At 39.7% G+C, this 27777-nt stretch overlaps 3 protein-coding genes and 1 non-coding gene across 6 annotated transcripts in view; 1 reads left to right on the top strand and 3 right to left on the bottom strand.

Annotated features, from left to right (window-relative positions):
- Window positions 1-27777, top strand: part of LOC134818943 (serine/threonine-protein phosphatase 2A 56 kDa regulatory subunit gamma isoform-like) — a 79581-nt gene that overhangs the window by 21239 nt on the left and 30565 nt on the right. Inside the window, exon 1 of one of the 3 annotated variants that reach the window (XM_063828678.1) lies at window positions 18657-18679. The exons of the other annotated variants lie outside the window; for them this stretch is intronic. The gene's annotated coding sequence lies outside the window, so the exon portion shown is untranslated. Of the gene's footprint in view, window positions 1-18656; window positions 18680-27777 lie in introns of those variants that run through there. 3 annotated transcript variants of the gene reach the window in all.
- Window positions 636-17032, bottom strand: LOC134818942 (WD repeat-containing protein 47-like). Its single transcript, XM_063828675.1, has 21 exons — window positions 16886-17032; window positions 16503-16624; window positions 16101-16343; window positions 14679-14826; window positions 14425-14520; window positions 13529-13731; window positions 11596-11722; window positions 11188-11309; window positions 10895-10965; window positions 9420-9576; window positions 8819-8921; window positions 8494-8689; window positions 7865-8004; window positions 6887-6980; window positions 6237-6323; window positions 3789-3896; window positions 3411-3593; window positions 2618-2779; window positions 2303-2474; window positions 1849-1943; window positions 636-1609 (listed from the first exon to the last, which is right to left on the bottom strand). Exons 1-21 carry the CDS (start codon window positions 17012-17014, stop codon window positions 1491-1493), a joined length of 2877 nt encoding a protein of 958 aa, XP_063684745.1. The 5' UTR covers window positions 17015-17032; the 3' UTR covers window positions 636-1490.
- Window positions 4068-4141, bottom strand: Trnai-aau (transfer RNA isoleucine (anticodon AAU)). Its single transcript has one exon. It is a non-coding gene; the product is annotated as a tRNA-Ile (tRNA).
- Window positions 24190-27300, bottom strand: LOC134818183 (uncharacterized). The gene has a single exon (XM_063827623.1). The coding sequence runs from the start codon at window positions 27298-27300 to the stop codon at window positions 24190-24192; it is 3111 nt and encodes a 1036-aa protein (XP_063683693.1).

Below are 27777 nucleotides of genomic sequence, written 5' to 3'. Positions count from 1 at the left end.
TAATACGCATTTCAAATGCGTCGCATTTGTTTCAAGAATTTTGTGCTGTACTGGCCGAAATTAGCGCTAAAAAACCATCCTACTACAGTCGGCACGCGCGGCTCACTGTCGATGGCGCACTATCTAGCTCAATGTTGTACGAACTTCGCAACTTAAGTTAAAGTACAATATACAAAGTATTGTAGTGTAAATAAGTAAAAGTATTGTCAATTGTAGTGTAAATCTTTCAGTATCACACGTTATATTAAAATGGTCAAAGTTTGCTCTAAGTAGTAAAAGCCCTTTTACCATTTACTGGGCGGCCGGGCGGCGCTCAGCTATCATTCCGCCAAATCTTTATGTTTATGAAAATTATAGCCTAGGTTCATCTTAGCTTGTGCTTTCGCGCCGTTGCGGGCGCGCTGACCCGGCGGTTAAGTTTCTTTACTTGTTTCTCTACTCTAACTTGTAAAAAGAAAAGAAGTAATCACGAGTGTAAATTGATCTGATAATATTTGTATCTTGAAAAATTTGAATCACGTAAAATCAGATATGATAAAGACTTAACGGGTGATACTCGTAAAATATCTGTTCCATATATTGGACCGTCGACGAGTCCAACTCGGCGCGCGTCCTGGTAGGTTGTAAACCTACAAATAAAGACTAGGAAAGGATCATCACATAGGTTACTGTGTAAACAATAGAAATTACAGTAGTTTTTCTTCCTAGTTTGGTAATATGTGAATCATCCCATAGAAAGTAATAATGAGCTGTTCTACTTCTAGAGAAGCGTATTTTAGTGAAGCGTTCGGAAAAGTGATAACTTACAAAACACACAAAACACACAAAGCTCTAAAACTTATTTATACTCCTTATGTAATGAAAAAACAATTTGCAGTTAGATCATTGCAACATGCTGCCACTATGTCACATGTTCTCTACCACACGATTAGGTTAAACTTAAAGTTAAGAAAGTTTATGGAAACGTACAAAAATCATTAATTTAATCAATCACTAAACAATTGTTTATGATTATAACTTCTTCCAAGTTTTCGTCGACAGCTGACAATTCCAATTGGTAGAGCATATGCCTTGTAACTGAAGTCAAACTACGTAAATACGCCAAAAGCTATGAAAATAACTGAAAGAGTTATAGCGATACATTGTCGGTTCAAGACACGGTTGATAAAGAAATTAATACTGGGAACACTCAAATTTCAAAATCAAAAATGTAGATAAGGAAGAAAAGGATAATCTATGCTATCATGTCATTGACAAAAACCATCATCGTACTACTGTATACACTGTATAATCTATTAATAAATAAAGACAGGAAGACGAATACTTTGACTTTTTATATTTCTGATTCATGCCGTTACGTAAAAAATATAATATCAGATATTCTGGATCAAATCAAAACTAAAGTCGTCCTCAAAAGCACGCAAATCGTACTTTTCATAACCATACCAACAGTCCCGTCACTTAAAACGAAAAAGAAAACATCTCATGATTTAGTCGTCGACGCCATCTCTGGCAGTCCAAAGACAAACAGTTCTGTCTGCACTGCACGTGGCGAAGGCTTGTTTGGTCGGATGCCAGGTGACTCGTGTAACTTTATCACGATGTGTGCCTGAAAGATAGCGATGGTGGAGATATCTGTTATAGTTGCTTGAGAATGTTTTACCGGTGATACATTTTTGTCCGAGAGCATGTTATTGTTGGTTAATGGAAAAATGTCTATCGGCCGTATATCGATATACGATCAACCATTTGATACAAAATTTAATGGTAAATATTTGACAAGGGGAAAACTACCAACCACATGTGACATGAATATAAAAACAGATTTAAGAAAAGTGAAATACCAACCTAAAATTTCCGTGCAATTAATTTCTGGGTTGAGAAGCACTTGTTCTGCACAAGTTAGGGCTATTGTACCGTCATAAGATCCACTCAAGATGTAGCTGAAGGGTGGTAAAATTTAGCTTAAAACCTAAATGTGTATTTTTTGTAGAAGATTAATAAATATTTAGTGGCAATAAATAGTATAATGCAAAGTACAGAGTACAGAGTAGAGTACAGAGTACAGAGTACAGAGTACAGAGTACAGAGTACAGAGTACACAGTACACAGTACACAGTACACAGTACACAGTACACAGTACACAGTACACAGTACACAGTACATAGTACACAGTACACAATATACAGTACAGAGTACATAGTACATAGTACAGAGTACAGAGTACAGAGTACAGAGTACAGAGTACAGAGTACAGAGTACAGAGTACAGAGTACACAGTACACAGTACAGTTATTCTTACCGGGGGTTCCTGTAAAACTGCACGCTTTTACAAGTAACAGGAGTATGGGGTGAGAAAGCAGCCAGGAGTTTACCCATCTCTAAATCGTACAACATACACAACCCGTCATCACGTGACCCACATAGCAGGTTACCAAAGTTGTTCAGAGATAACGACGAGATGCCAGACTTTCCTGAGAGAGGTTATTTAAATACTTCGCAAGTCATGTTTCGAATTACCTTTAGTTGGGATTGACGCATTATAATTGACTTTGATCCGTCGCATTTTTACCCAGGCAATATAACCTGAAACTAAGAATAATAATGAATAAATTACCCTGCGTGCCGAGGGCAGCACCAATAACCCGGGTACAGGAATTACTCCTCCGGTCCCAGAGTCGGATAGTTCCATCCTCACTACCGCTGATGAGGGTGTCTCTATGTGATGTTACTGTGTGTATGGTGCCTGTGTGGCCGCTGTACGCAAATACCTCCACTCCTGCAATCACGATCATTAGTGTAAGAGAGTTAACAACCAAACTCAGAACATTGTTACCATGGCAACACGTGACAGTATGGTAACATGGCAACATAGACATTGATAGTATGTTGCCATGGCAACAATTAAACTATATTACCATGGCAACATTAAGTGTAACAATCCATTACCTTGGCAACAATAAAAGCTGAGAACACTGTTACGATAACTACACCCTCAAGAACAGGGGCTACATCACGTCTTCAACCCAGGGGGGGCAAGGGGGCGAAGCCCCTGGTGGGGGGGTAGGGGGGCGAAGCCCCCCCAATAGCAGGGGTCTGGGGGCGCAGCCCCCTGTGGGGTCAAGGGGCAGAGCCCCTTGTCGGGGGGATAGGGGGTCGAAGCCCCCCGGAAAATTTTTAAGGAAATTAGACAATTTTGACGCATTTTCCAGTACTTGAGGGACACGAATTTACGTGCAGTGGGGCTACAGAGCAGTGGGTGCGAAAACAAAACTGTATACCATAGCCGTCTGGTTTAATGTTATGTTGAAAAATAAATTTTCATGTTTTTGTAAACTTGTCCCCCAAATCCAAGGGGGGGCAGCTGCCCCCCCCCCCCCCCGGTGATGTAGCCCATGAAGAAGACCAACCTTTCTCAACGTCAGACAAGTGTAGTAAGTTGTCGCCCCCTCCAACAGACAACATTGTAGCATCATCGTGGAAGTGGATATCTCTCACCGTGCCCTTGTGGAAAGAGAACTCTCTGTCTGTTGAGTTGCTGATACAGTTGTCTGCGTCAAACCCTACCACTATCACTGACTTGTCGTTTGATCCTGTGTGGACAGAGCATGAGTTGGGGGTGGCACGTGAGTCGTGACGAGGTGGCACGTGACGAGGTGACACGTGACGAGGTGGCACGTGACGAGGTGGCACGTGACGAGGTGGCACGTGACGAGGTGGCACGTGACCAGTCTTTGTGAGATTTCAGAGGTGTTTATTTTCATGTATAGAATATCTATCTAACTAACCAGTAGCTAAGACGTTGCCAGTTGGATTCCAAGCTACAGTGTAGACAGAACCCCGGTGGTGTCTGTTCCTCTTGAACAATACTGGTAGATCCTGACATCCGTCCTCCCCTGAGTAAGAGTGATCAGTAAATGGAATGGACAAAGCCCAAAAATACTGCATGAAAAAGGTTTCCCAGTAAAATTAAATTCGAATGATTGAAAATATAAAGTCCTCATGGAGGATCCGGGGATGGATATCGAGACAGACTGCAGAAAAAGATTTCAAAAAAATTTCACTGCTGGCCATGCAGGGGGTCGAACCCTGGACATTCGCGTTATTAGAACGATGCTCTAACCAACTGAGCTACACGGCCATGCTTAGTTTATAATGTTTATCAACTAAATACATTTACAAAAACGCATCGCTCAACTGGGGCAGGTCCTTTTTTCCCAGTTTTGTCATGAATCGTGATCATTAATTCATCCATTTCCCTGTCCCATTGTCCCACATAGCATACGACAAGTATTGCTGGCTCAGTTGTGGACATTCCGACATTAGATAGGCAATAAAGATAGATAAATAGGTTATAGAGTAATCACGTATTAATATAGGTGCGGACAAAGTTTATATTGCTAAGTAATTTGAACGAAATCTGGTAGCACAACTGAGAATTTTATTGTTCTACCAGACAACTTATATTAATCTTTAGCCAAATGCAATACTCAAATTAGAATGGGTCATTCAAGGACATCATCAGTTAAGGATGTTTAATAACTCGTATTGTAATATTCACGCTGATATTCGATACTTCTGTGCTTAATTGTTTTGTCCTGTAATCAGAATCTTACCACACGGACGATTTTTAGAGCATTTAATGGCACTGAATGCAACTTTTATTTTCAAAACTTATTTTGATAATTCGTTACCCACGCCGGCGGCGCGCGCTGATAAATGCTACAGTAACGAACAACAACCTTTATTCATGCCACAATAATACACTTCGCGCGTTACATTTTTTCCCGATCCATGACTCAAAGTGCCGAAGGCACAAAAGAGTCAAGGACAAGGGTTAGCGATCGAGGTTTTTTTTTATATGGTAGCTTTGCGACCGTGTGGGCGACCGTGTGTGCGACCGAACGTGCCTGCGAGCACTGTTATCGCCCACGTGACTACCTGCGCAAAGTTATTTTGCGTGACAATCTGAATTATATAATTGTTGGCGCGCGGCGCTGAACCAACCAAGTACATTATTAATTTCATCATGTACGTATCCCACTAGGCACTAATTAATAGCATATTATTATTATTTTGAGTTGGTATTACTATTTTGCACAGATCCGTGTCAGGTTGCATAAACAATAAACATATGGTTACATAGAAGTATACACGATTTTCAAATTCAATATAGAATTATATATTAACTGGGCGGCGCTCGGCAGTCGGCATGTCACTTCGCCACATTTGCATGTTTATATAAACAGTAAAGACTGGGCCGTCCCCAGGTTGTATGGAATATGATAAATACGCCATCACGGATCGGGAAATTGAGCGGCCATCCACAAAAGAAAAGCGGCCGCATTTCTTGTTTAGGTCCAATTAATATCTTCCCGGGAAGAAAACTTTTCAAATTAACAATTCAAATTATTTTACACAATGCATATTGATTCCAACGAATTCCCAAAACAATCACCCAGCAATTATTTGACCCCATTATCATTGATATCTCAGAGATCAAGTCTAATCAAGTCAATCCAAAGCTAAAAGCACATCTATGAATACATGTTGGTGTTTAACAATAACGTTAAATCAGTGGTTTAGCAGCGGTTAAAGTTGAGTGAATCTGTGTACATTAACGTCAAAACATTATGTCACGTGCACAACAATTGATTTATTAAACTCCAAATTGTTCTCGTTGAATTGATGAGGGGTAATTATCTTTAATTTTGTAATGAAACTCAGGACTGATTTGGTTTAACATGCGACCTAAAGGCGAAATCCAATTCGATTTAAAAAGAAAAGCGACTTTTTATGTACATATAATGACTAAGCTCTTAGAGGAGAAGGAGGGTTGAAAAGTAATAGTGCAGTAAAAATAGAAGACTTAGATATAAATTTAGAGCCAATACATCGAATTGGCTACTTTTACTACTGAAAGGGTTTTTTATAAAACTTACTAAGATTTTTATTGAATTTTTATTGAATTTTTATATAGGGTCATTGTGATATTATGTGTATATTGTTTGATTTATATATAAGTCAATACCCGACCAGTGGACTGGTATGCAGGTTAGTATAATAACAAAGTTATCGGGTCAGTGAATATGTGCAGTTGCGACACGAACTAGATTTAGGGAAAAATACTCGCATGTTTGACTGGTTGCTGCTGTAAGGTGAGTAATTTATCGTTTTACGCACCATATAACTATAACAAACGGTTGTCACCTCCCCAAATAAACTAACAAACTTACTGACTAGAGTCTGTACTGAGTCAGATAACATGTGACAGGAACATACTCTCAGCGCTTTAGAGTTCGAACCAATAGCTATCAACTCTCCTGAATAAAAATACACTAGCGTTAAATCAAGATAATAAATCTTGTATTTTCAAATAAGAGGAATCAAATGGTCTTCAAATTTAAAAATCATTAGAACGTGAGGTATTTTTCCTTACAGCTAAGTGAACCTCGAAATGGACCCCGAAATAGAGAATATTATGATAATAACATACTGACCACACACACCTCACTTAGTAAATAAGCGGAGCAGCAAGCATGTTATTGTTGTGCACTTGATAAAGCAGCCACAGCTGATTGCTGGTGATAGCAACATACATTCGCTAATTTTAGAAATATCGGTAGAATGTGGAATTATTACTGAGGGACTTCATAGAACTATATAAGGATTGGACGGATTTTAAATTGAAATGAATTCGGGTCATTTATAAAAAGAGATTACATTGTGGTTGACCATTATCGAATGTGAAAGGTAAGTTGATATGAACTATGTACATACCTGTACATACCTGAAAATTACCTGGTTTTCTGGTTACCTACTGACAACTTTAAAACTGTAGATAGTTATTAACTGTAATGTAAAATGTAAATTATTCCAGTCAAACCTCTGGGGTGAAAAGCTGCACTTCTTATAGGTTGGACATCTTCCAGTACAGCTGTGGGAGCAAACTTCATCTTCAACATGGACGAGTCTGCAACCTGCACACACACAAATTTTCAACTTCCAAGTTCAAACTAGTAGTAGTACCATGTATAAAAATTCTAATTTTGCACCTTTATCAAATCCTTGAAATCAGAGTTGAGTTTTAAACCTCAGTCCTCAGTCCTCGCCATAACTTACTTTCCTGGCCCTCTTTTTATGGTTCTTATTCTTGTAGCCATGCATAACGTGTGAGCAACCGAACTTGGAATAAACCATTTCGTTCATAATTTTCGCAACAAAACAACTACAAGTAACGTATAAAAATACAATCCCAACAATGCCGTAATATTTATAATGTGGCAGACTGCACAATTTGATTGCGAGAACGCACAAACACTATTCAGAACAACGTACTGTGTGAAACTTGTTTTAAATGTGAATAACAAGCAATCCAGCGAGACATTGAGTTAAACTACTGGTAAACAGTTTGTTGTGTGCACTGTGTTATGCCACTAGTGCCACTAGTGCCACTAGTGCCACTAGTGCCACTAGTGCCACTAGTGCCACTAGTGCCACCGGTGTGTGAACTTCTAACCACTGTTCAGTGTTCCGTGTACTATTGGCTAATAGCATAAACGTATCATTTTAGTTTTAGTTTTCAATATACTGTTCGACACTTGAGTCTTCCATCATACTATTTTAAGTTTATCCTAACAGTGCAGTATCATTTGTCGCAAAAAATCAGAATAATCAGAAATTATTTGGAACTCCCAAAAACTGTCTATACTATTTTAAGATAGGATCGAAATAAAATACGATTTAACGACTACTCAAATATAAAACAAAAATTTCCAAGCCACTACCACGCAATTATCCAATTCGTAAATAACCTAATTACAAAATAATTAAAACAATGAATTATAAATCCACCAGTACAAACCTTGTTGGTAACAACAGGGTTGACACCCTTGCTGGGGGTGCTAGTTTTACAAGGACGGAGACTATCTTCACTAAAGCTCTCCAGAGTGTTGAGAGAGGAATGGTTCGGTTCCAGCCATCCGTTACTTGATGGAATTTTTCCTGTCAATCGTAATATTTAGTGGGTACTTCTAAAACTTGGGCTATTTTTCAGATATATGGTCATGGTTTAAATGATCAGACGTGCCGACGTGGGTTAGAAAAACTAGAGACACCAGATGGTTACAGCTCGGGTAAGGGTTTTTATTTTTGACATCTTAAAAACAGTCTCGTAAAGGCGTGCTGATTGACTGACAAAATGTGACGACTCAACAGAAAAACTAAGTATCTGCAAATACCACAACGGGCAAAACATTTTGTAGCGGACGGCTAGCGGTCAAACTTAAACCGGAGACCAGAGCCAATATGGTACTGTCTATTTTGCTGTCTTATGTTTATTTTTAGCGGTATAGTCTCATTGTTTAAGGAACAAATCTATTATCATCTATCATGCAAATCCATGAGAATATGTTAGCTTCTCTTCTGTTGACAGTCTGTTTAGAAACTCATTACTTATCCGAATAAACCGTCAGAGAAAAGAAGATATTTTACCGTTAGTAAGACCAGGTCCGGTGCCCCTGTCAGTAGCAGCACTGTGGGTGACGGGAGAGAAGGGGGGTTCAGAGGGGGTATCAATGGGGGGCTCTGTAGGTAGAGTTGGTAGAGTGTGCCCCGTTGGGTGCTGGCAGAGGGGCTTAGTGGTGTCACGTGGTTCACCAAGTGAGGGGTGGCTTGGTACTTTACCGGCCTGTTGAGAGAGATAGTGGTTAATATAAGAGTTTTACAAGGTCAAAGTGAGTTATGATTCACACAAACAAATGTTAATATTATGATTGAACTATCTTTGTTTCTCCCTGAAATTGCAAGGAAATGTAACCTGTTCGAGAGCAGCACTCATTCTGAGAGAGTCCTGCCGGATTCTGAGTTCGTTGAGCTGTCTCTGTAAGCACTTGATCTTGTCCTCTTGCTTTTGTGTGAAGCTGAGAGAGAATGTACTGTGAAATTGAGTTACTTGATCACTCTGATACTGGGTAATTCAGCAACTTTTAATTTAGTTACTGAGTAAATCGTCAATTCAGTAATCAGTAACAAAGTAACATAGTTACAAGTGAAACGAGATTTTTCCAAATCGCAAGTTGTACGACGGTTCGTAAATTGTCAGTTATGCAAGTGTAAATTGCTCTAATATAAACCACAAATTTGTTAAGCAATTTTATTTAATTTTGTAAGCATAACATATCGAGCTGTTTTAACTACAGTAGTTATTGTGAATTATTCATGAGAAAATGTGGAAATGTATAACCGAGGAAGAATAAAAGAAATTGGTAACTAAGCTAAAACAAAACATGAAAATTCAGTCTTAGAAATGTCAAACCTATCAGGAACAATAACGTGAATCTAACAAGAATATCAATCAGAAGAAACCAAAATCTAATATTCATTTAAAAAAATAAAGAGGGATTAAACCAAAACGGAACCTGATAAGAAGCTCTGGTGCACTTTTATCAGACATCTCCCGTCCTGTCTCCGTTATCATTCCCTCTGTCTCTTTTGAGACGTTCACTGTCTTTTCCACGTCCCCAACAGCCTCTTTTAGCGTTTCATTATTTTGAGTTTCGCTGTCTTTAGTCTGAACTATAGGAGACATTATACAGGGCATAAATTTAACCTCTTTTCCACGTGAAGGCATTCCACAACATTAAACTCAAGAATTTAAACAATGTGAACGAGAAATATTTAAAACATGCTCTCTCACAGCGCGAGATCCTTACTAGGACACGGTGGAATAATCAGGTGGCATTTAAACAACGCGAAGAAAAATTCATAAACATATTTAGCTCTGCATAATCCATATTGGTGGATTTTTTGCTGAGTAAAGAATGCATGATATGATGATGAGTCAATGAGACATTGATCTGAGGCTGCATGTTTGCCAAGTCACGTGACTGTCACAGTGTCACGTGACACTAGTCTGCCCCCAGTGGTCTTGTTACAAAGCTCGCTTTGGCATATTATTATTCCACAGAATATTTTGATAGGTTTATCTCTTTGAACTTTTAAACTGTGAGAGTAAACAAAGTGAGTGACAGCTATTTATGTGGGATGGCAGTGCACAATACAGCTCTCAGTGAAAAACGGTCAAAATCATCTCAGTGGTGATCAGTACAGACGTGGTGTTGAGAAAAGTTATTTATACTTAAAAATTACATCAGTGACCGTCATGTCAGTTTGGCTTTACAAAATGACATTTCTGACATTTCGTTGGAGCCGACCATCACTTACACATGCGGCTGCTGCACTGGTGAGGTGTATTTTCAGATCTGTATTTTAACTTATGTAAGTTGGTGGTTAGTGTGCACTGTGCACGATATAGTGCAGTAAGTTAACTAAGTTTTATTAAGTTAAGTAAAGTAAAGTTGGTGGTTAGTGTGCTCACTATGCACGTTATATATGGTTGGTGACAGGTCTATGTTGTAGACTCACACTCGTCTAGCTCTTATAATTCTTTAACTTACATTTAATATTATAATGTAAAACTTTCCTCAGTTTTATTCTTTCATTTATGCGCCTCATTTTATATTAACCATTAAAAACTCGTATGGACAAATTTATCTCAAAGTTAACATGCTCCTATTGGTCTATAAGCAATAAGCATACTCTATAATAAACTGATACAGCAATTAATTACTAGTGCGAGACAGTATAAATGAAGCTAATCTATATCTAGCAGTAACAACAAAGCTACAGTTTACGGAAATTGGAAATATTAACAGAGCAAAACTTATTGTATGATCATAGGATTGGACGGGAAATTCCTATAATAATGATTACATAATACATAGAATGTTGTGAATTGTTAGTTTTAATTAAAACAATTATGGCAGACTCAGCCTCTTGCCTTTTAGTGGCAGATTACAAATAAGTAATATGTAGTTGATCAATGAAGGCTTACCTAGTTGTACATCTTTAAACCCCATTTCGATTTCCAGAAGAGAAGGGACAAACAAGTCTTGAGTACCCTTTCTGAGGATATAACTAATAGAAAAAAGATAAAATAAAAGTCATGATCATAGATTATTGATCTGTATACCGAAAAAAGGTACCATGTACATACATAACAATATATTGCGTTCCCAGATATCCGAATTCCTAAGAAACTCTAAAAATATAATGTAAGTTAAATCATATCTTCCTTCAACACAAGCAACAAAAACTACATAAAATCAAGTTATCCTAATTTCTAACCCCTTATGAAGTGTGCCACTATTCTTCACTCCCCTGTCCTTCTTCACTCCATTCCGCTGCCTCGTGCTATCTTGAGTATGAGGCGTGTTGTTTACTGCCGCCCTACTCTCATCTACAGCTACCTTGGTGGGGGGGTAGTAGGTCGTCATGTTAAAGTTTTGCTACACTGCACTGGTAATATATCTGGAGTCTGGACTCACGTGTTATTTCTTAGGAGTCACGTGTTAAATCTTAGGAAGGAGTGGATTGTCGCGTGTTTGCTTTTTTTGAGCAGATATTTTGGAAATTTGTAGTTTTAGTTGGACTACATTCGATCAGGTTTTCTTCATGAAAATTAAGAAAATGGAAGTGTGACTACCAGAGTACCAGGGAAGGTTGATAAATTTGTTTTAACACAAAATTACTCACTTCAGAATCGCCGAGAGTATTTTCCAAAGAGTCAGCATTGTCTTTTAGAGTTGAGTGTGTTGAATCGTTCTGATCATCCCCAGTGTTCATCTCCGCTTCTCCATCTACCATCTCACCAGGGTGTCCACTATAGACGAAAGTATGTGAAGAATTTTTAAAATAGCTTGATTTTAGTGTAAAACATTACAAAGGCAATATATATGGTCAAAGAAGTCAACTGAGACTAAGTGAAAATATGTGTTGGTTTGAACTTTGAAAGTAGAGTGGTTTAACAGCATGCCACAAGCGTGATATTACGAGTGATGACTATAATGAAATGACTAGGTTTGTGTTTGATGTCTGCCGACCATGTCTGTTTTTAGTTGACAAAAATAATTCTAACTTATATTCCTGCAAATAATGAGATCCCGCACTTGCCTAAAATTGTGCGGCAAATTTGGAGGGGAAAAACACCGCGATTAAAGGATTAAGCTGAACAATTCTCTAGATTTGCAACCTTTAGGTACTCTCAGGTTGGATTTTTCAACAGCGTACTATACTATAATATAACAGTGCATTACACGATCGAATAAATTACAAGGTTAATTATTACACCGAGTTTCAATTCAAGATGTAAAATTCTAGAATGATCCTCGAATAGAAGCTTTTACAATTAACTAACTACTTAATTTGGTAGAAAACTAAAATAAAAAACACTTTTACAGAAGCAGGCAAGCTTATAAAATAGTAGATATACGTTGAACCTGAGCCGGCACAGTGCAGTATTACAGTATTACAGAGAAGATGTGAGACGAATTATTAATAAGAGCGACTAGATCATGTGCACTGCAATCTACCTCACCTGCCACCACGATGTATAATCTAACTTATTACATGAAGTTTTCTTTAATCCAAAAATCAAACTGCAGGCCTCAGGGGGTGCTGGCCTCAGTTTTCTAAATTAATGATTATTAGCTGGACCCCCTGGTGTGAAATGAGATGAGGCCTTACAGATGACAAAGTATGACGGCACGTGCCAACAGAGTAACTACTAGTACATAGTTAGTAGTTAGTATACCTCGCTCTACATTACTAAGATTCCGTTCCCTCGCACCCTCTCTCAAGGGATATGTGTAATATCTGTCAAAATGCTGCTGACTTATCTTACCGAATTTTTATTTGTTCTGATATAGTATGTATTTATTGCAAAAATCTTGTAGTATTTTTATGTAAATTTATATAAATTAGCACACTGAATTTATTAACTGAGCTGTAAAGTAATGCTGCCAACCTAATCAGCTGAAATCTTAAAGTGTCAGAAAACTATTATATATGATTATTTAATAATAAAAATGTTACATTTATGTCTCGACAGCCAAAAATTGGGATACCACAAATAATTTACAGTCTACGTGGTTAAAGAATTAAAATATTGGATATTTTAATGTAGTCATTTTAGTCTTTTAGTGGTCTGACGACTTCCTAAAGGCCGACCAAGACAAAGCTACTTGTCTATGTTACTAAAGGAAGTTGGGACAAACTCTAAAGAGGAACTGCGAACCCTGATGCGGGACAGGGATATATGGAGGGGATTGTCTGGCGTAGATCGGACTTAGTTCCGACATAGTAGTAGTAGTAGTAGTACGACTTCCTTATTCGATATACCTGCTATTATACCACTACCAGCTATTATACCTTGAAATCCGATCACGAGACATCCTATTCTGCCCCGAAATTCAAATCGAAGGACCCGGCATGTTAGTCAATTACCCGAAATAAAATGTTCAATAGCCCCGATTCAGCCGGATATCCGGTCGGTTTCTACGTCAGATGACAGGTGAGGTTAACATTAGTAGTGGTCATTTAAACTATTGTCAAGAGCTGAAGAGTATCACATTATAGAGTGACTAAATTGTAATCATTTTAACCGTTATCTCTAAAATACAGGACCTACCTGTTCTCAGTAGTGGTGGGAAGTAATGAAGTGGGCAGGGAGCTAGATTTGAGAGGGTAGCAGCTCCTGTCAATACTCCTGAACAGATCAGGTGATGCTGGACCACGTGACTTAGTCAGACCACGTGACTTGTGGAACTCTGTTGATTGGATCAGGGTGGGTTCACGTGAGCTGGGTGGGGGGCGTCCTGTTTCTAGCTCCACCTGGTTTTTAACACTGTTAGTATTATGTTTTGTATTAGTTAGTATTGTAATTTATCTAAAATGTGATTTTGTATAGTGAACCAAGTCAACACTTGAGAGAAAGTTTTATTTACTGGTCATATTTTGTGAAGTTTTATTTACAGGTCACATTTGGCGAAGACTTCCAATTCCTTCATAAGCTGAGAAGGTTATATCATCATTTTAAAATGTCAGCATCCAAAACCTTGTACGTTACATTTTAGTTACTTTTTTAATATCTCATTATTTTTGTGTCGCAGCCAACTGAGGCAGTAAGGCAGTCTCTCAAATGCTAGACTATTGATGAACACTTGTAAGTGTATAAAACTGAAAATGACGGCACTGTGACCGTGACAGGAAGTATCTGGCACTAAACGAAGTTCACTTTAAAACACATGCTAGTATAATAGACTTAGGTGTTGAAGGAAGTAAGTGTCTTAATATATTCGCGTGCCTCACATGATCCTGACTCCTGTCAAATATTTCTCAGAAAATATCACAATTAAAGTAATTCATTTTACTTTTCAACAATACTCATTACTTTATATAATGAGATCGTACGAGTAATGTCAAGTATTGTATGATTGCATTCTAAAGATCAATTCTTAAATCTTAAAATGTACACTTTTAATGAGTGTCTAAACTCTAAACTGAATGATAAAATTATGATCTCACCTGAACTATTTTCTTGTTTGTGGGTTTAACTAAAGCGGAGGTTGGTATCTCATACAGCCAGTGTAACAATATGGCCTCCTTGTCGGCTATGCTGCACTGCAATGATATTTAAACTAATAATTTACAAAAAATAACAGTTTTAACATTTGAAAAAGCTTAAAATCATGAGCAATAATTTGTAGGTTAAAAAAAGTTATAAAGTTATAAAGTTATTAAATCTCGATTCAAGTTAATAAATCTTCAGTTAAAGTTACCTGAAGTAAATTGTTGGTTAGAGCGTCAGTGATGTTAACACACCCTCCTGGCGCCAACTTTTGAGAACACAGCTGTAGTGCTGACTCGTAGAACATCCCCTTGGTTAACAGATCTACTAGTCTACCAGAGGTAGGGCTCATATCCTCACTGAGAGATTTTCATTTATTTAATTATAAATTATATCTAATGATATTTAAAGCACTGGTTTCAGAGGCAATACTCTGGTTTATGAGATATTTTCGCCCTACTGTATGCAAAGAGAATAGCAGCTGCGCTTAAAACAAGTTTAAAATGTGGTAGAGTGTATAATATATAATAGTAGAATTGTGCCATGTTCATGTGTGATGGTTACATTGGAAGCATGAGTGTGTCCGTGTCCACTGCTGTGAGATGATAACTTGATCCATTATGTATTATATTGGAAGTATGTTATAACGTTATGTCATATTATATTCTACGGAATGAGGTAATTCATTGTATCTTATATCGCCATAGTAACCGCGTGATAACGTATGTATCCAATCTCGGTAGAAAGATAACCTTGCCACAAGTATGAAATTAGGAGCAGGATTAACACCAGAGTGAAGATATTAATCGTCCTTGATCACATGATCACATCACATATATCAAGTCTGGTTGCTTTCCAATATTAAAATCTAGCGGAATGAACCACATACAGTAACTCGGAGGTATTCTTTAGAGTCTTGTTAAGGTGAAAAGTGGAGAACAAATCTAATACTTCCACATCGGGTGTCTGATGTTGCTACCTAGCACCCAGCATACAACGAGATAGTATTTCTGTTAACATTGTTTGTAACCATGGCAACACAAACCTCATCCCCACATATCATTGAATATAGCCCGTTAATTTCTCAACTTAGCAGATAATTATCCCAGTTGTCACCTACAAAAAAGGTTTATCCACCAATCTCGAGTATATCTACCAGAACAATGTTATATTTAAGCAGGCTCATGATTACTTGATTAGCCACACGCGCTGTTTAAGACCGGTACAGTAAATGAATGTCTAAGTAATCAGTAATTAGTAATTACACGACATGGCAGAGCGAGTGAGCGCCAGCTGTCTGTTACTAGTCAGCCCATTTAAAGTATGGAATTTGCTTTCCTGGCGGAGTGATTGGTGGACTAATGTAGCTTAATTAACCCATTCCCATAACATTTCGTGTATAATAAGTTACTTAAACCGTCACTTACTGACGAAGAACAGGCTATTTAGTCTTGGTAAAGTGATTTGGCGGGAATATGGCATGGTAACAATATGAGGTATGTTCCGGTATTTGTTGGTTTTTATTTTAAAGAATGGCAAAAATTAGAATTACCAGCATTATGTTGTTCATTAAACCTTGTAATTTTCAGTAAACCTGACTACAGTTTAAAAGAGACCTCGAACACCTACTCACCTAACACTCTGGCCTTGTTTGACAAGTAGCGAGCTATTTATAGCCTCAAAACACTCCAGCCTACTCTGGTAGTGAGTCCAGGAACTGTAAGTGGGATGTTGTTTCAGGTGAGGTCTAGTTAGGAGGTAACAAAGTGCTGTGTATTCGTGACGTGTTGGACACATCTCCTCTAGCACAGATAGACTCTTCATGACTTGAGCTGCGTCGTAACTTCCTCGTTCTGTTGCTAGTAGTTCTAGATACCTGAGATAGGGTGACTTAGATTTTATAGAGAGGATTAAAGGAGAACAAGGGTTGAATTTAAAGATATTATATGTCTGATGTATACACTTTATTGAGAGATTTGTTAAAATATTAATATAGTACAACGTGGAATAAATTCCTTAAAAAGAAACTGTTTACCTTTGTTTCTCAATCATGAGGCGAACTTTCTTGTAAGCAGGGTTGTCCCTCAAAGGGTTCAAATATTCCAGCACATCAGTCCACTCCCCATCCATGATCAAGTCTCGAAGAAACTGAGCATCCTGAAAAAGCGACCGACTTACTATCAGCTGTGATTCATTGATTTGTTTGTATCTATTAGCAAAGCTGGGCAAATATGCAGCATATTCATTGAAATGAAAATTTTTCATGTCAATATTGGATTGTCTGTAAGCAAAGCAGCTTGTTTCCACGTGATGTATGAAACATTTCGATTTGAAGTTTATACCAAGCAATAAGTAAGGCAGCAGTAACTGCAATATTGGTGGTGTTGTATGAGTACTTTTTGTAACGAATAGACACACCTCATTTAGGTTCCCTAGCACTACTTTGCTTTCCTTTTCAAGCGATCTTAGTGATCCCAGCAGCTGTTGTGATTTCATGAATTGTTCTATCAGAATAAGAATCTCGTTTTCCTTGATACGAAACAGCATCCTGCATCATGCTAAATAGGTAAAAAAGTATTCATTTTGACTCAACAATATATTAAATATGGTGAAACAAACTTATTTCACTGATACACATATTTGCATTTATTGAGTATGCTTGTGAGCATTCCCAGCACTGGAAGGTGATGTCGCCAATAACTACTCTCCTTACTCAGTTACTGAGTATATAGTATAGTATATAGTATTGGGCCACTCAGGAAAACTAAAAGTTTAGTCTATAACAAAAACACCATATTGACAAATATAAATTGTATCATCATTACTGTGGATGCTACATATTTATTAATTCACCTTGGCTATCAAGTAATCAAACAGTCTATGTAGGTGCCAATAGTCATCAGATGCAGGTGCCAACAAATGTCACACCTGTACAGTGGATCATGGATTCAAAAGCATATAATCAGCTCAAAAGAGAAACACTCAACACTCAACACTTCACCTGCCCATGTGCCTGCACAGATGTCATTACGCGCTTATTTCCTTTGCTCCCATATGGGGCTCACGCTACTGCAAGCTCAAGAGAGCTATGATTAGCGCAAACTCAACACAACATAAAGTAAATATGGCATATCCAGTGGAGTAACGGTACTATCTGTTATCCCTCCCCTCCCCCTAAAACGGCCAGGCTTTTATTGCTGCCCCCTGCAACTTTATGCCGCCCCCTGGATGCATTTTAACATGCTCAATCTATCAAATTAGAAGCGAAATTGAAATCTCTCTCCTAAGAATCAAACATCACATGGTCAAGATGGCACAATACTACAATGTATAATAATATGCCCTCTCTGAAGCATTCCAAATCGATCTTGCAGAAATGTCCAGCCTAGCTTGGTCTCCAAGTACTGTTCCCTTAGGCAACTTCAGACCATCAACTGGAAGAAGAACTGGCTCAGTCTGCACATCCTTGCATTTCACAGTTCTCATTAGTTCAGCAAAGGTGTCTCTCAGCGAGTTGTGCCGCAGTGACACATATCCACCGAGTTTGCAGATGAGCGCATGGTTTGCTGAGTACTTTTGGCCACACGTACATGTCTTAGGGCTGTCCTTTAAGTTTAGGTTATATCTGAGTGCTATTGCGTCTGAGAACTGTTGTTTGTTCATCAGATATCCATACTCTTTTAAAGGTAGTGCTGTTAACCAAGCACTTGCCCCTTTCTCAGCAGCTAGTTGGAACATCAACTTTGCCAGTGGTGTTGACTCGAGCTCCTGGCGTATTTCCGCTTGTTTTTGTCGATAGAAGAGATTTCGTTCAGTTGTTATCTCAGTTTTCACTCCTTTGCTTACTCTCCAGTCCTCTGTGTGGTTGTCTACCTGCTTGAGAATAGCTTCTTTAAGGGGTTTTGTGGCTCTACATGAGAATTTGTACTCTCGGTCTGCCATGTCCATCATAACTGGTATACCCAATCCTCCATATCTTGGTGGTAGAGCCATTATGTTCCTTAGTTCATCAGTGCAGCTAAACAGCCTGTTGATGATAGCTGGGATAAACTCATCACGTGTTACTTGTTCCAGAGGAGTGAGCCTATCTGCAACTCCTGGGGTAGTTCTGCACACATAGTTCCATCTTTTACTAAGCCCATACATGTATGCACTGTATGCTATTTTTTTAAACTAATTACAACACTACAAATCTATTACATTTATTGAGGACCCCTAGTGGGACATCACACCTCAATAGAATGTAACAACAATTGCAGATTGTTGTATGTTGCATGACTAAAGTTTGGCAGAATACACAATAGTTTTCTTGTTCCTCACTCAATCATCTCAGCAACCATTCCAACTCATACCTAAACGGTGAGTTTCACAGCTGAGATCATATTCATTGTCATTCATCTAAACTCAGAAAAGCTCTTTTGTCAGCACTGCTGGCAATCCCTATCACACTTTTCTGGTGCCCATATCCTTTCAGGTGTTGGGAAATCGATCTCTAAACGGAGCGCAAAGCAAAGGCTGCAAAGACAATCAGACTACGTCCAAAGAGAACAAAATAGCTACTCCCTACTACTTGGTACTGTAAACTGTTAATCAATTCGGAAACATTTGGAATTCAGTTTGACAACGCGACGGACAGTGTATAAACATTGATATTCTTGGACATTAACAAGGACAATCACTTGACAAAACTAGTTATAATAAAGTTTAGCCAAGTGTTGCCTGTTTCAAGAGCTCGTTTTTAAAGCTCTTTCTGGAAAGTTAAGCCAGTTCAATAAAGCTTAACACCCCATTACTCTGACTAGACATTTATCAAGTCAGATATCATAGAATTGTGACAATTAAAGCTAGTTTTACAAAAGCTCTGGGCTGTAACAATTCTACTTGGTTTGGTTTCTAGTGACGGCACACAACTATGTCTATTAAACTGAAACCTAACAAACCAAAGGTTGTGTCAATTGCAACAGTTGACACTGCAAAAAACAACCAACTCGAAAGTTTGTATTGTAGCCTATTAGAGACTTCTGATTCAATTGTTGTGTCAGCCTCAAATAGAAAGATGCTCACAAACTGTATAAAAACAAGTCACATATACACACAGCTCCAACTATTGAGTCCAAGTTCAGAAGTTCTTTTTTGCTTTGACGGGCAGTCGCACTTTCTCTGCTCCTTTGTTGAACTTTCGGATACTGCTCACCAAATTGCCCTGCCTAAAGATATTGTTCTTGCATACTCTGGCAAAACATTAAGCTTCGAAGACAAAAAGAAAGTGCTATACCAGATGCACATAGGAGAAAAACTACACGATGTAGCAGATGTCCCATGGTGGGCCTTAACACTCCCACAGATGATTGCAGTTACCCAAGAACGACTTGAAAACATTGTTGATGCAAAAGTAAGAGCACTTTCTTACCCCTACACCTGGCTGGCAACTAAACTCAAGTCGGGTATAGAGTTCAAACAGCAGTTTGGAGTTCCTAGTAACTTCGATTATGCACTCTTTGCATTTTCTATGAAAACTCCCTTGGATTGTTCCTGGTCCTGTGTCAAGTCTGCTGAGAACAAAGAGTATGTCTCTCAAGTCAAGACTCTTTTCACAAAGATGCAATCACCACCTCATACCCTTTTAAAGCCACATCCAAAAATCTCCTTACATAACTCTGCAAATCAAAAATCAGGACCCAATATCAAAGTGGGAAATCAGCAACTCATTACGACAAGTCTTACATCTGTAGCTGTGAGGACACCGAGCACATTTGAGATCGATCTTGAATCAGATTTTTCACTTGTTCCGTCCATATTAAAGAAAGACTTGCATGTCATCCAAGAGGACTCTGGAATTCTATGCTGCCATTGCCAGAAGGAATGCAAACAGGAGTTGCTCACATGCGGATACTGTGAACTGAAAGTACACTACAAATGTTATGATTCACAAACAACAACATCAACAACAAAAAGATCTGGTGAAACTAGAAAGAAGCCAATGGCAGACTCCACATATAAAAATATATGCAAAATTGAGAATTTGCATTGGCTTTGCAATTCATGTGACTCTCCAAGCCTACTAAACCACATTCTGGATCTAGCCTCCGTAAAAGTTAAAGCTAAAATCGCAGAGTTGACTAAAAAAGATGGGGAGTACACAACTGTTGTGAGAAAAGATGTGGACACGCAAACAACAATTGACCCCTATAAACAGCTGTATGATAGTGCCTCCATAAATGACTCGGCCCCAACTGAACACATCTCAGATCTGTCAGCTTCAGATACATATGATAACCTCTCTATCTTGTGCAGCAAATCTGACAGAGATTTCAGCAGCAGTCTGTCCTTGAGACCCATTGAGTCCAACACACATCTAGAAGAGTCTATAATCAAAACACCAGACCTCAATCCTCCAGTTCAGCAAAAAATTTGTTGTCCAATCCGAACCTCAACACCTGAAAGAAGAGATGGGGGAAAGAAGAAAAATATTCAGGTAGACTCACAAGATAGGCTAGTTTGTAGTAAAGAGATGGTTGACCCATTGACATCGTACTCAAATATCAGTAGTTCAGAACAAAATGTCCACATCAACAGAACTCTGAGTGACCAAGTTGATGTATTAGCATCACAGCACTCCGCAATCTGCTCTATCGAAAGATATATGTCACAAATGAAGGCTGAAATGAAAGACTTACGAGAGAGTGAAACAAAACACTTTGAATATCTAAAGAGGAATTTAACGGAGAATATGGGAAATTTATTAGCTAAGGGGGTTCCCTTGATTAACAAAGTATCCTCAAACCCACAAGCTGACAGTGGCATGGATGAAGCACTTCGCACACTGCATAACATAACGGAGGAAAATAAAAGCATCCTAAAAGAGATGAACAGAGTAGACTTCAAGAGAACTGTAATTGGACATCAAGGTGTTTCTACAAGACACACAAACCTGGATCTTTTCAGTACCATAGCAGAAGATAAAACACATGAGGGCAAACAATACTACATTCACCAGCCATCAGAAACCACTGTTAATGACTCCACGACAGTCCTAGTCTCAAGAGGACTCTCAAGAAATTATCTTAAAAACAGTGCAACTATTAAGAAAAACTTCAATAAATATTTTAAAGATATGGCCATAAAATCGACATTTGTCACCAAAGGTGGATCATTGATGATTGAGCTCACATCTAAAGAGGATGCAATAAGAGTAGAAGGATCATGGAAAGGTGATTTCTTTGCAAACAGTAACATGACTACAGAATGCAGGATCTTAGAAAAGCTAAGCTGGGCAGTCATTCTCAAAGGAGTACCCACAAACATTCAGGATAGTGATCTAACAATTTCTGTGGAAAGGTGTTATCCAGGAGCTAGGGCAAAAAGATTTGTGACACGGGACAACATTTCTCTGAAAACTCTTAAGATCAACTTTCAGACTAAGGAAGACTATGAGAAATGCTTAGGAAATGGGTTAAAGCTCGGACAGGTAATTTATACTGCGGAAGAGTATAAGCCGAGAAGGAGAATCATCCAATGCTACAATTGTTACAGGTTTGGCCATGTTGCTAAACTTTGTACCCAAAACCATGCAACATGTAGCAAATGTGGAGACAATCACCACTCATATCAATGCAAGAGTAACCGAAGAGACTACTGTATTAATTGTGATGTCTTTGGCCATGTAGCTACAAACAGAGATTGTCCAACATACCAAAATATTGTCATGAAACTCAACATGCAACCAAACAAATGTTCAAAATCACCCACACAACCCAACAGTAGATTATGATCTTTGGCCAAATAAATATAGCAAAGATGTCAACTAACTCTGAGATGACACTTGACAAGTTTATCTACGAAAATGAGATACTCTTGATGGCGGTTCAAGAAACAAGCTCTTGGACTCAATCAGACGGAAGTTTCCTTCATAAAAAGGTATTTCATAAAGCTGGGGACATAAATAAAGGGACAGCTGGGGTAGCACTCGTCATTGATCCTTCACTACATCCAGAGTTGGTCTATGACCTTAACGTAGACGAAGTTGATGCGGTTTGGTGCCAAATAAAAGTTGAAGGAAAGAGATATTTGGTGGGATCAGTTTATTGCAAACCTTGCAATAACTCTAATGATTCCATAAGAAAATTTGAAGGACTTCTTGCCCACATTGATAAAGCAAGAGAATATAAGGCTAAATATAAATTCAACTCTCTTCTCACATATGGAGACTTTAATGCAAGACATCATGACTGGGGAGATCATGTTACCACGCAGCGAGGAAAGAAGCTTCTAGACTACGTTGAAAAGGAAACCCTAACTCTCTGCTCACCATACGACTGCACATTTGTCTGTACAAATGGAGGAAGTGTTATTGACTTAGTGTTAGCCGAAGGCCCCATCATCTCAAAGTTGGGAAATCAGTGGATGGATAAAGATGTTGAATTATTTTCAGGTGCCCCAAGAAGAGGTCACTATCCGGTGCTTCAAGAAATCTGCAGAGGGATCCCAAAATCAGACACTGTCCCCAGAGTGTGTATGGACTGGAAAAATGCAGACTGGAAAATATGGACAAATGCAATGGAGACCAACTGTCAACATCTTCGTTCGGCCCCAGAGTTATTAAACCGAGGGGATCAGCTATGGCAGCAGTTATTACATAAAATACAGGAGGCTAACCGAATGTTCATCCCTCAGAAGACAGTATCCATTCATTCAAAACCATATTGGTGTCCTGCACTTACAACTCTATCTAATGAAGCTCTAGAAGCGAAAGAAAGATTTAAGCAAAGATCAACTCCCAGAAACAAGGCCACACTCACTGAAAGCACTGAATCATTCAAGAAAGCGCTGATTAAAGAAAAGAATGAATGGATTCGTGACAGAGTTGAAACACTTAACACCAAAGACTGCACTCAATTCTGGAGAAAATATAAACGAGTTTTTGGGGCCAAAACTGACAATTTTATCTGCAACCTCAAAGACTGTGACTTGCTGGTCACATCTGAAAAAGATAAGGAGGAATTGTTATTTAATACTTTCTTCACAGGAAAACACCTTCAAAACCAACCCAATGACCGAGAGCACGACATGCATGTAAATAACGAGTTCAGTAAATTACAGAATGTTAGCAGCAAATCTGCAAGTAGTTACAGTGAAGATGATCCGCTGAACAACCATATTTCCATAGACGAGATAAAAGCAGCTATAGAAAGGCAAGAAACAAATGACAAATCATGTGATGCAGACAATATTCACCCTACCATCCTCAAACATATGAAAACAAATTGTCTTCACGTCTTGCAGATTATATTTAACTGGTGTATGAGCACAGGAAAATGGCTGTGGAAAACTTCAGATGTAACATTCCTAAGGAAAGAAGGAAAATCCAGCTACATGTTACCTGGTGCTTATAGACCGATTTCCATATCATCCTACTTTGGAAAGATTTGTGAAAGAGTGCTAGATAAAAGATTGAGACTCTTCCTGGACATTGAAGGAACTCTTGATGAAGATCAAGAAGGTTTCATTGGAGGGAGATCAACAACGCGATATCTTTTCAGAATGCTGGCTAACCTTGAGGAAGTTAAAAGACAGAAGCTGGCATGTATAGTGCTTTTCCTGGACTTCGAAAAGGCATTTGATAGTGTTCATCTCCCATCACTATGTGTCAAACTATCAACTCTCGGTATTCAAGGAAATATTCTTAACGTGCTGAGAAATTTCCTGTTCACTGACTTACTGACTTAAGTCGGCTTCTTGGTCCGAGCAACTACAATTCCTCGCCACACGTCGCGGTCAAGCATAACAGATCTTATCTCTTCAACACAGGAAAGGCTGGTGTCCTTCTTTAGCATGTCCAGAAACGTAAGGTGGGGCCTCCCCGGTCTCCTGTATCCATGCTGAGGGTCCCAGAACAGAAGTTGGTTTGCCAGAAGGTCGTCATGCCTGGCTACATGTCCAGCCAGTCTCATTCTTCTGGAGGCTATCATCGCTGATGGCTTGGGGATGTTGCCGTATAAATCACTGTTGTTGATGATTTGTGGCCAACGTATGTTCAAGGCCATCCGGAGCATTCTAGTGTAGCATCCATTGATCCGCTTAGTCATGGATTGGCTTATCGTCCAAGCTTCAGAGCCGTACAGGAGTACAGGCTCAACCGTTGCTCGAAAGACACGGATCTTTAAGTCCCTGCGCATTCCAGACTTCCAGGTTGTCTTTAACTGATGACAGGCCCCCCATGCCTTTGCTTTCCTAACATCAAAGTCCTTCTCCGCACTCATTATTCTGCTTCCAAGGTAGACAAAGTCATCTACTTGCTCTATCTCCTGCCCACTTGCTGCTTTAATGACGGTAGAGTCAGACTCAGAGAGATTGACTCTGATGTACTTCGTCTTACTCTCGTTGAGGTGAAGTCCAACGGAGTTAGCAGCCAGCTCCACACTGAGGAGAAGATCTTGCGCTTGCTCTGCTGTGTCTGTTGTCAGTGCAAGATCGTCAGCAAAGTCGACATCTGTCATCTTAACTGCTGGGTATCTCCTGCTTCTTCTGGGGTTGACAGTGAAGCCCAGATCTTTACCTCTAAGTGCTGTTGTCATCACATAGTCAATGACAATCACGAAGAGGTAGGGCGCCAGTGTATCTCCCTGCATAACTCCAGCAAGTATGAGGAAAGCTTCAGTCAGACCATCCTCCGTGATGACTCGTGCCATGGTGTCCTTGTACATAGCATCTATCAGCCTAACAATGGGCTCTGGTATCCCATATGCCAGGAGTATCTTCATCAATATACCCCTATGAATGCTATCAAAGGCCTTCTTAAAATCGATGAACAAGAGAAGGGCGGACAGGTTTTTGTCTCTAGCCCCCTCCAAGATCCTCCTTAGACACAGAATGTGGCTGGTGGTACTGCGTCCCTCCCGAAATCCGTTTTGGTTGATCCTCAGGATTTTCTCCATCGCTGGTTTGATTCTGTTAAGGATCATACGATTCAGGGTCTTACTAACAATGGACGTAAGAGCGATTCCTCTGTAGTTGTCCACTTTAGTTAGATTTCCTTTCTTTGGCACAGGCACGATGTTGAGTTGCCGCCATTGATCAGGGATTTTTCCATCAACCAGAGCGCTGTTACAGAACTCTAGAATCAGGTCGTCCATGTCCACTCTTTTGAGAATCTCCGGAGCTATGCCATCATCACCATAGGCCTTACCCTCCTTGATCTGTTTCCTCGCCTCCGCTAACTCCTCCCTGCAAAACAGACCAGTCTCTATATCCTGCTGGGGGTGGATGGTTTGGATAACTATTTCCTGGTCAGGTACAGATGGTGGTTGACCCAGGAGCTTAGTGAAGTGGTCCTTCCAGCTCTTCAATCTCCCCTCTGCACTACCTCCATCAACCAGGCTGCATGGCTTGCTTTTCCTGCCATTTATGTCATTAATAAGGTCCCAACTTTCCTTATTTTTGCACCTGTCAGCAGCATCCTCAGCCCGCCTGATCCTAGAAACAAGAGTCTCCTCCTCAACCTCTTTGTAGCTCACTGCAAGTGCATCCTTACACTCCTTAACTACCTCTCTACTCTCCTCTGTAGGATTTTCATGATATGCGTCTTTGGCCTGAAACAGAGTTCTCCTCCTCTCCGATACCCTAGGATCTTGGGAGGGGTTGTTACGTTGTCTTCTTGGGATGGGCTTAAGCAACTTATGATTGGTTGCTTTCACGGCATCCATAAGCTTTCCGTACTGAATCGTGGGATCGTTCTGCTCACTAGATTCTTCCTCCAGTAGCATAGAGAATCTGTTTTTCACCTCCACAGAATACAAGGCTTGCAACTCCTTATTCTCTTTGAGCAGTCTGTAGTCATATCTTACTACTCTAGGTGCATTCTGGCACTTTCGCAGGCTGAGTTTGACTGAACTAACTACTAGACGGTGGTCCGACCCAAGAGAGTTAAAAGAATTGGAGACAACAGTGTCCTTGACTGAGTTACGCCACTTCTTCCTTATCAGGATGTAATCAATCTGACTCTTGCTCAGTGTTCCGTCAGAGAGATACGTCCATAGTTTACCGGGACGTTTCTGGAATCGGTGGTTAGTTGCCTCAAGGTTTCCCTCCAACAAAGTATCCCTGAGAAGCGATCCGTTTCTGTTGGATACTCGATGCCAGTACCAACCTGAATCATCCTCATTCAATCTGCTAAGATGGGCGTTAAGATCACCAACAACCATTAGCAGATGATGGGCTGGTACCTCTCCTAATGCAGATCTTAGTCCCTTGTGAAAGTCCTCTGCCTCTTCATTAGATGCTGCTTCAGTGGAACTGTACACCGTTATTACTGTAAGCCGTGGGTTTCCATCAAAGGATATGAGAAAAATTCGCTTCCCAAACGATTTCATGAGACTCACTGCTTTGTAGGCCTGCTTGGTCAGCATAAACCCAACTCCACCAGTAGCAGCTTGTCGGGTGTTTCTCCAAGCAGGTGTGGTCACCAGGTGCACACCCTTCTCGAAACTCTGGATCTTGATCTCCTCCTCATGCACAATCCGGTGCTCTTGTACCCCTAAAACTGCAACTCTACTCTCAAGGAAGAGCGATGCTAACTCTATCCTCTTATACTGTTCCCTAACAGTACGAACGTTCAGTGTCCCGATGAACGTTTTCCTACTACACGACACAACGCTGCCACTATTACTGCTCTTCTTTTCCGGTTCTGTACTTATCCTGTTGTGTTGTGTTGGGTACGACAGTACATCATCGCCTGGCCCTCCCAGATTGGGTTTTAAGCCAACCAAGTCATAAAACTGCCGACCCTCCACAAGATTCGTGTTAGGGGCTTTAACCCTAGTGCTGTTTAAATTCATCATAGTTGTTTTTCAAATAGCTAAATGACCCCATGGAGTCCCCTCCATGGTGGCAAATGGTCATTTCCCAAAGCCACGCTACCGGAACATTTGGGTTTGAACCGCAGGAACATCAACTTGAGTTGAACTTTTTTTCAGACTTTAACCAATCGAACTGTCTGCTCAGGGTAAATGATGTGGTGAGTTCTTCTTCTTCTTCTTCTTCTTTTCCGACACTACCCGAAGGTAGCCACTCCTGTCCCTGAGCTAGGGGGGCTAGGGTGTCAGCATAAGCTAAACTTTTGCAGGAGCTAGCCCTCTCCCTGACTGCCCGTTACCCCGGGTATGGGGAGTCATCCTTTCCACCAGAGCGTGGTCCAATCATTTGGGTCGTAGTGGAAAGTCAGAGGATATAATGACCAACACCTCCAGCTGATGCTCCGCACCTCACTTCTTCAGAGGCTAGGAGTTCGAGAGACAACTGACGTTCCTATCTTG

Source organism: Bolinopsis microptera, chromosome 7 (assembly GCF_026151205.1).
Source record: "Bolinopsis microptera isolate Bmic1 chromosome 7, MBARI_Bmic_1.0, whole genome shotgun sequence".
In the NCBI taxonomy this organism is placed as follows: Eukaryota; Metazoa; Ctenophora; class Tentaculata; order Lobata; family Bolinopsidae; genus Bolinopsis; species Bolinopsis microptera.
The sequence above is the reverse complement of the archived record's forward strand: the minus strand, read 5'-3'. Positions and strand labels throughout refer to the sequence as shown.

What these genes read in the sequence shown, in the direction of transcription:
- LOC134818942 (XM_063828675.1), bottom strand. Translation starts at nt 17,014, where the DNA reads ATGCTGTTTCGTATCAAGGAAAACGAGATTCTTATTCTGATAGAACAA. An exon ending in AGTGGCACACTTCATAAGGG is followed by an intron (nt 10,966 to 11,187) that starts GTTAGAAATTAG and finishes TTATATCCTCAG; the next exon opens with AAAGGGTACTCAAGACTTGT. An exon ending in TAATTGCACGGAAATTTTAG is followed by an intron (nt 1,610 to 1,848) that starts GTTGGTATTTCA and finishes GCTATCTTTCAG; the next exon opens with GCACACATCGTGATAAAGTT.
- LOC134818183 (XM_063827623.1), bottom strand. Translation starts at nt 27,300, where the DNA reads ATGAATTTAAACAGCACTAGGGTTAAAGCCCCTAACACGAATCTTGTG.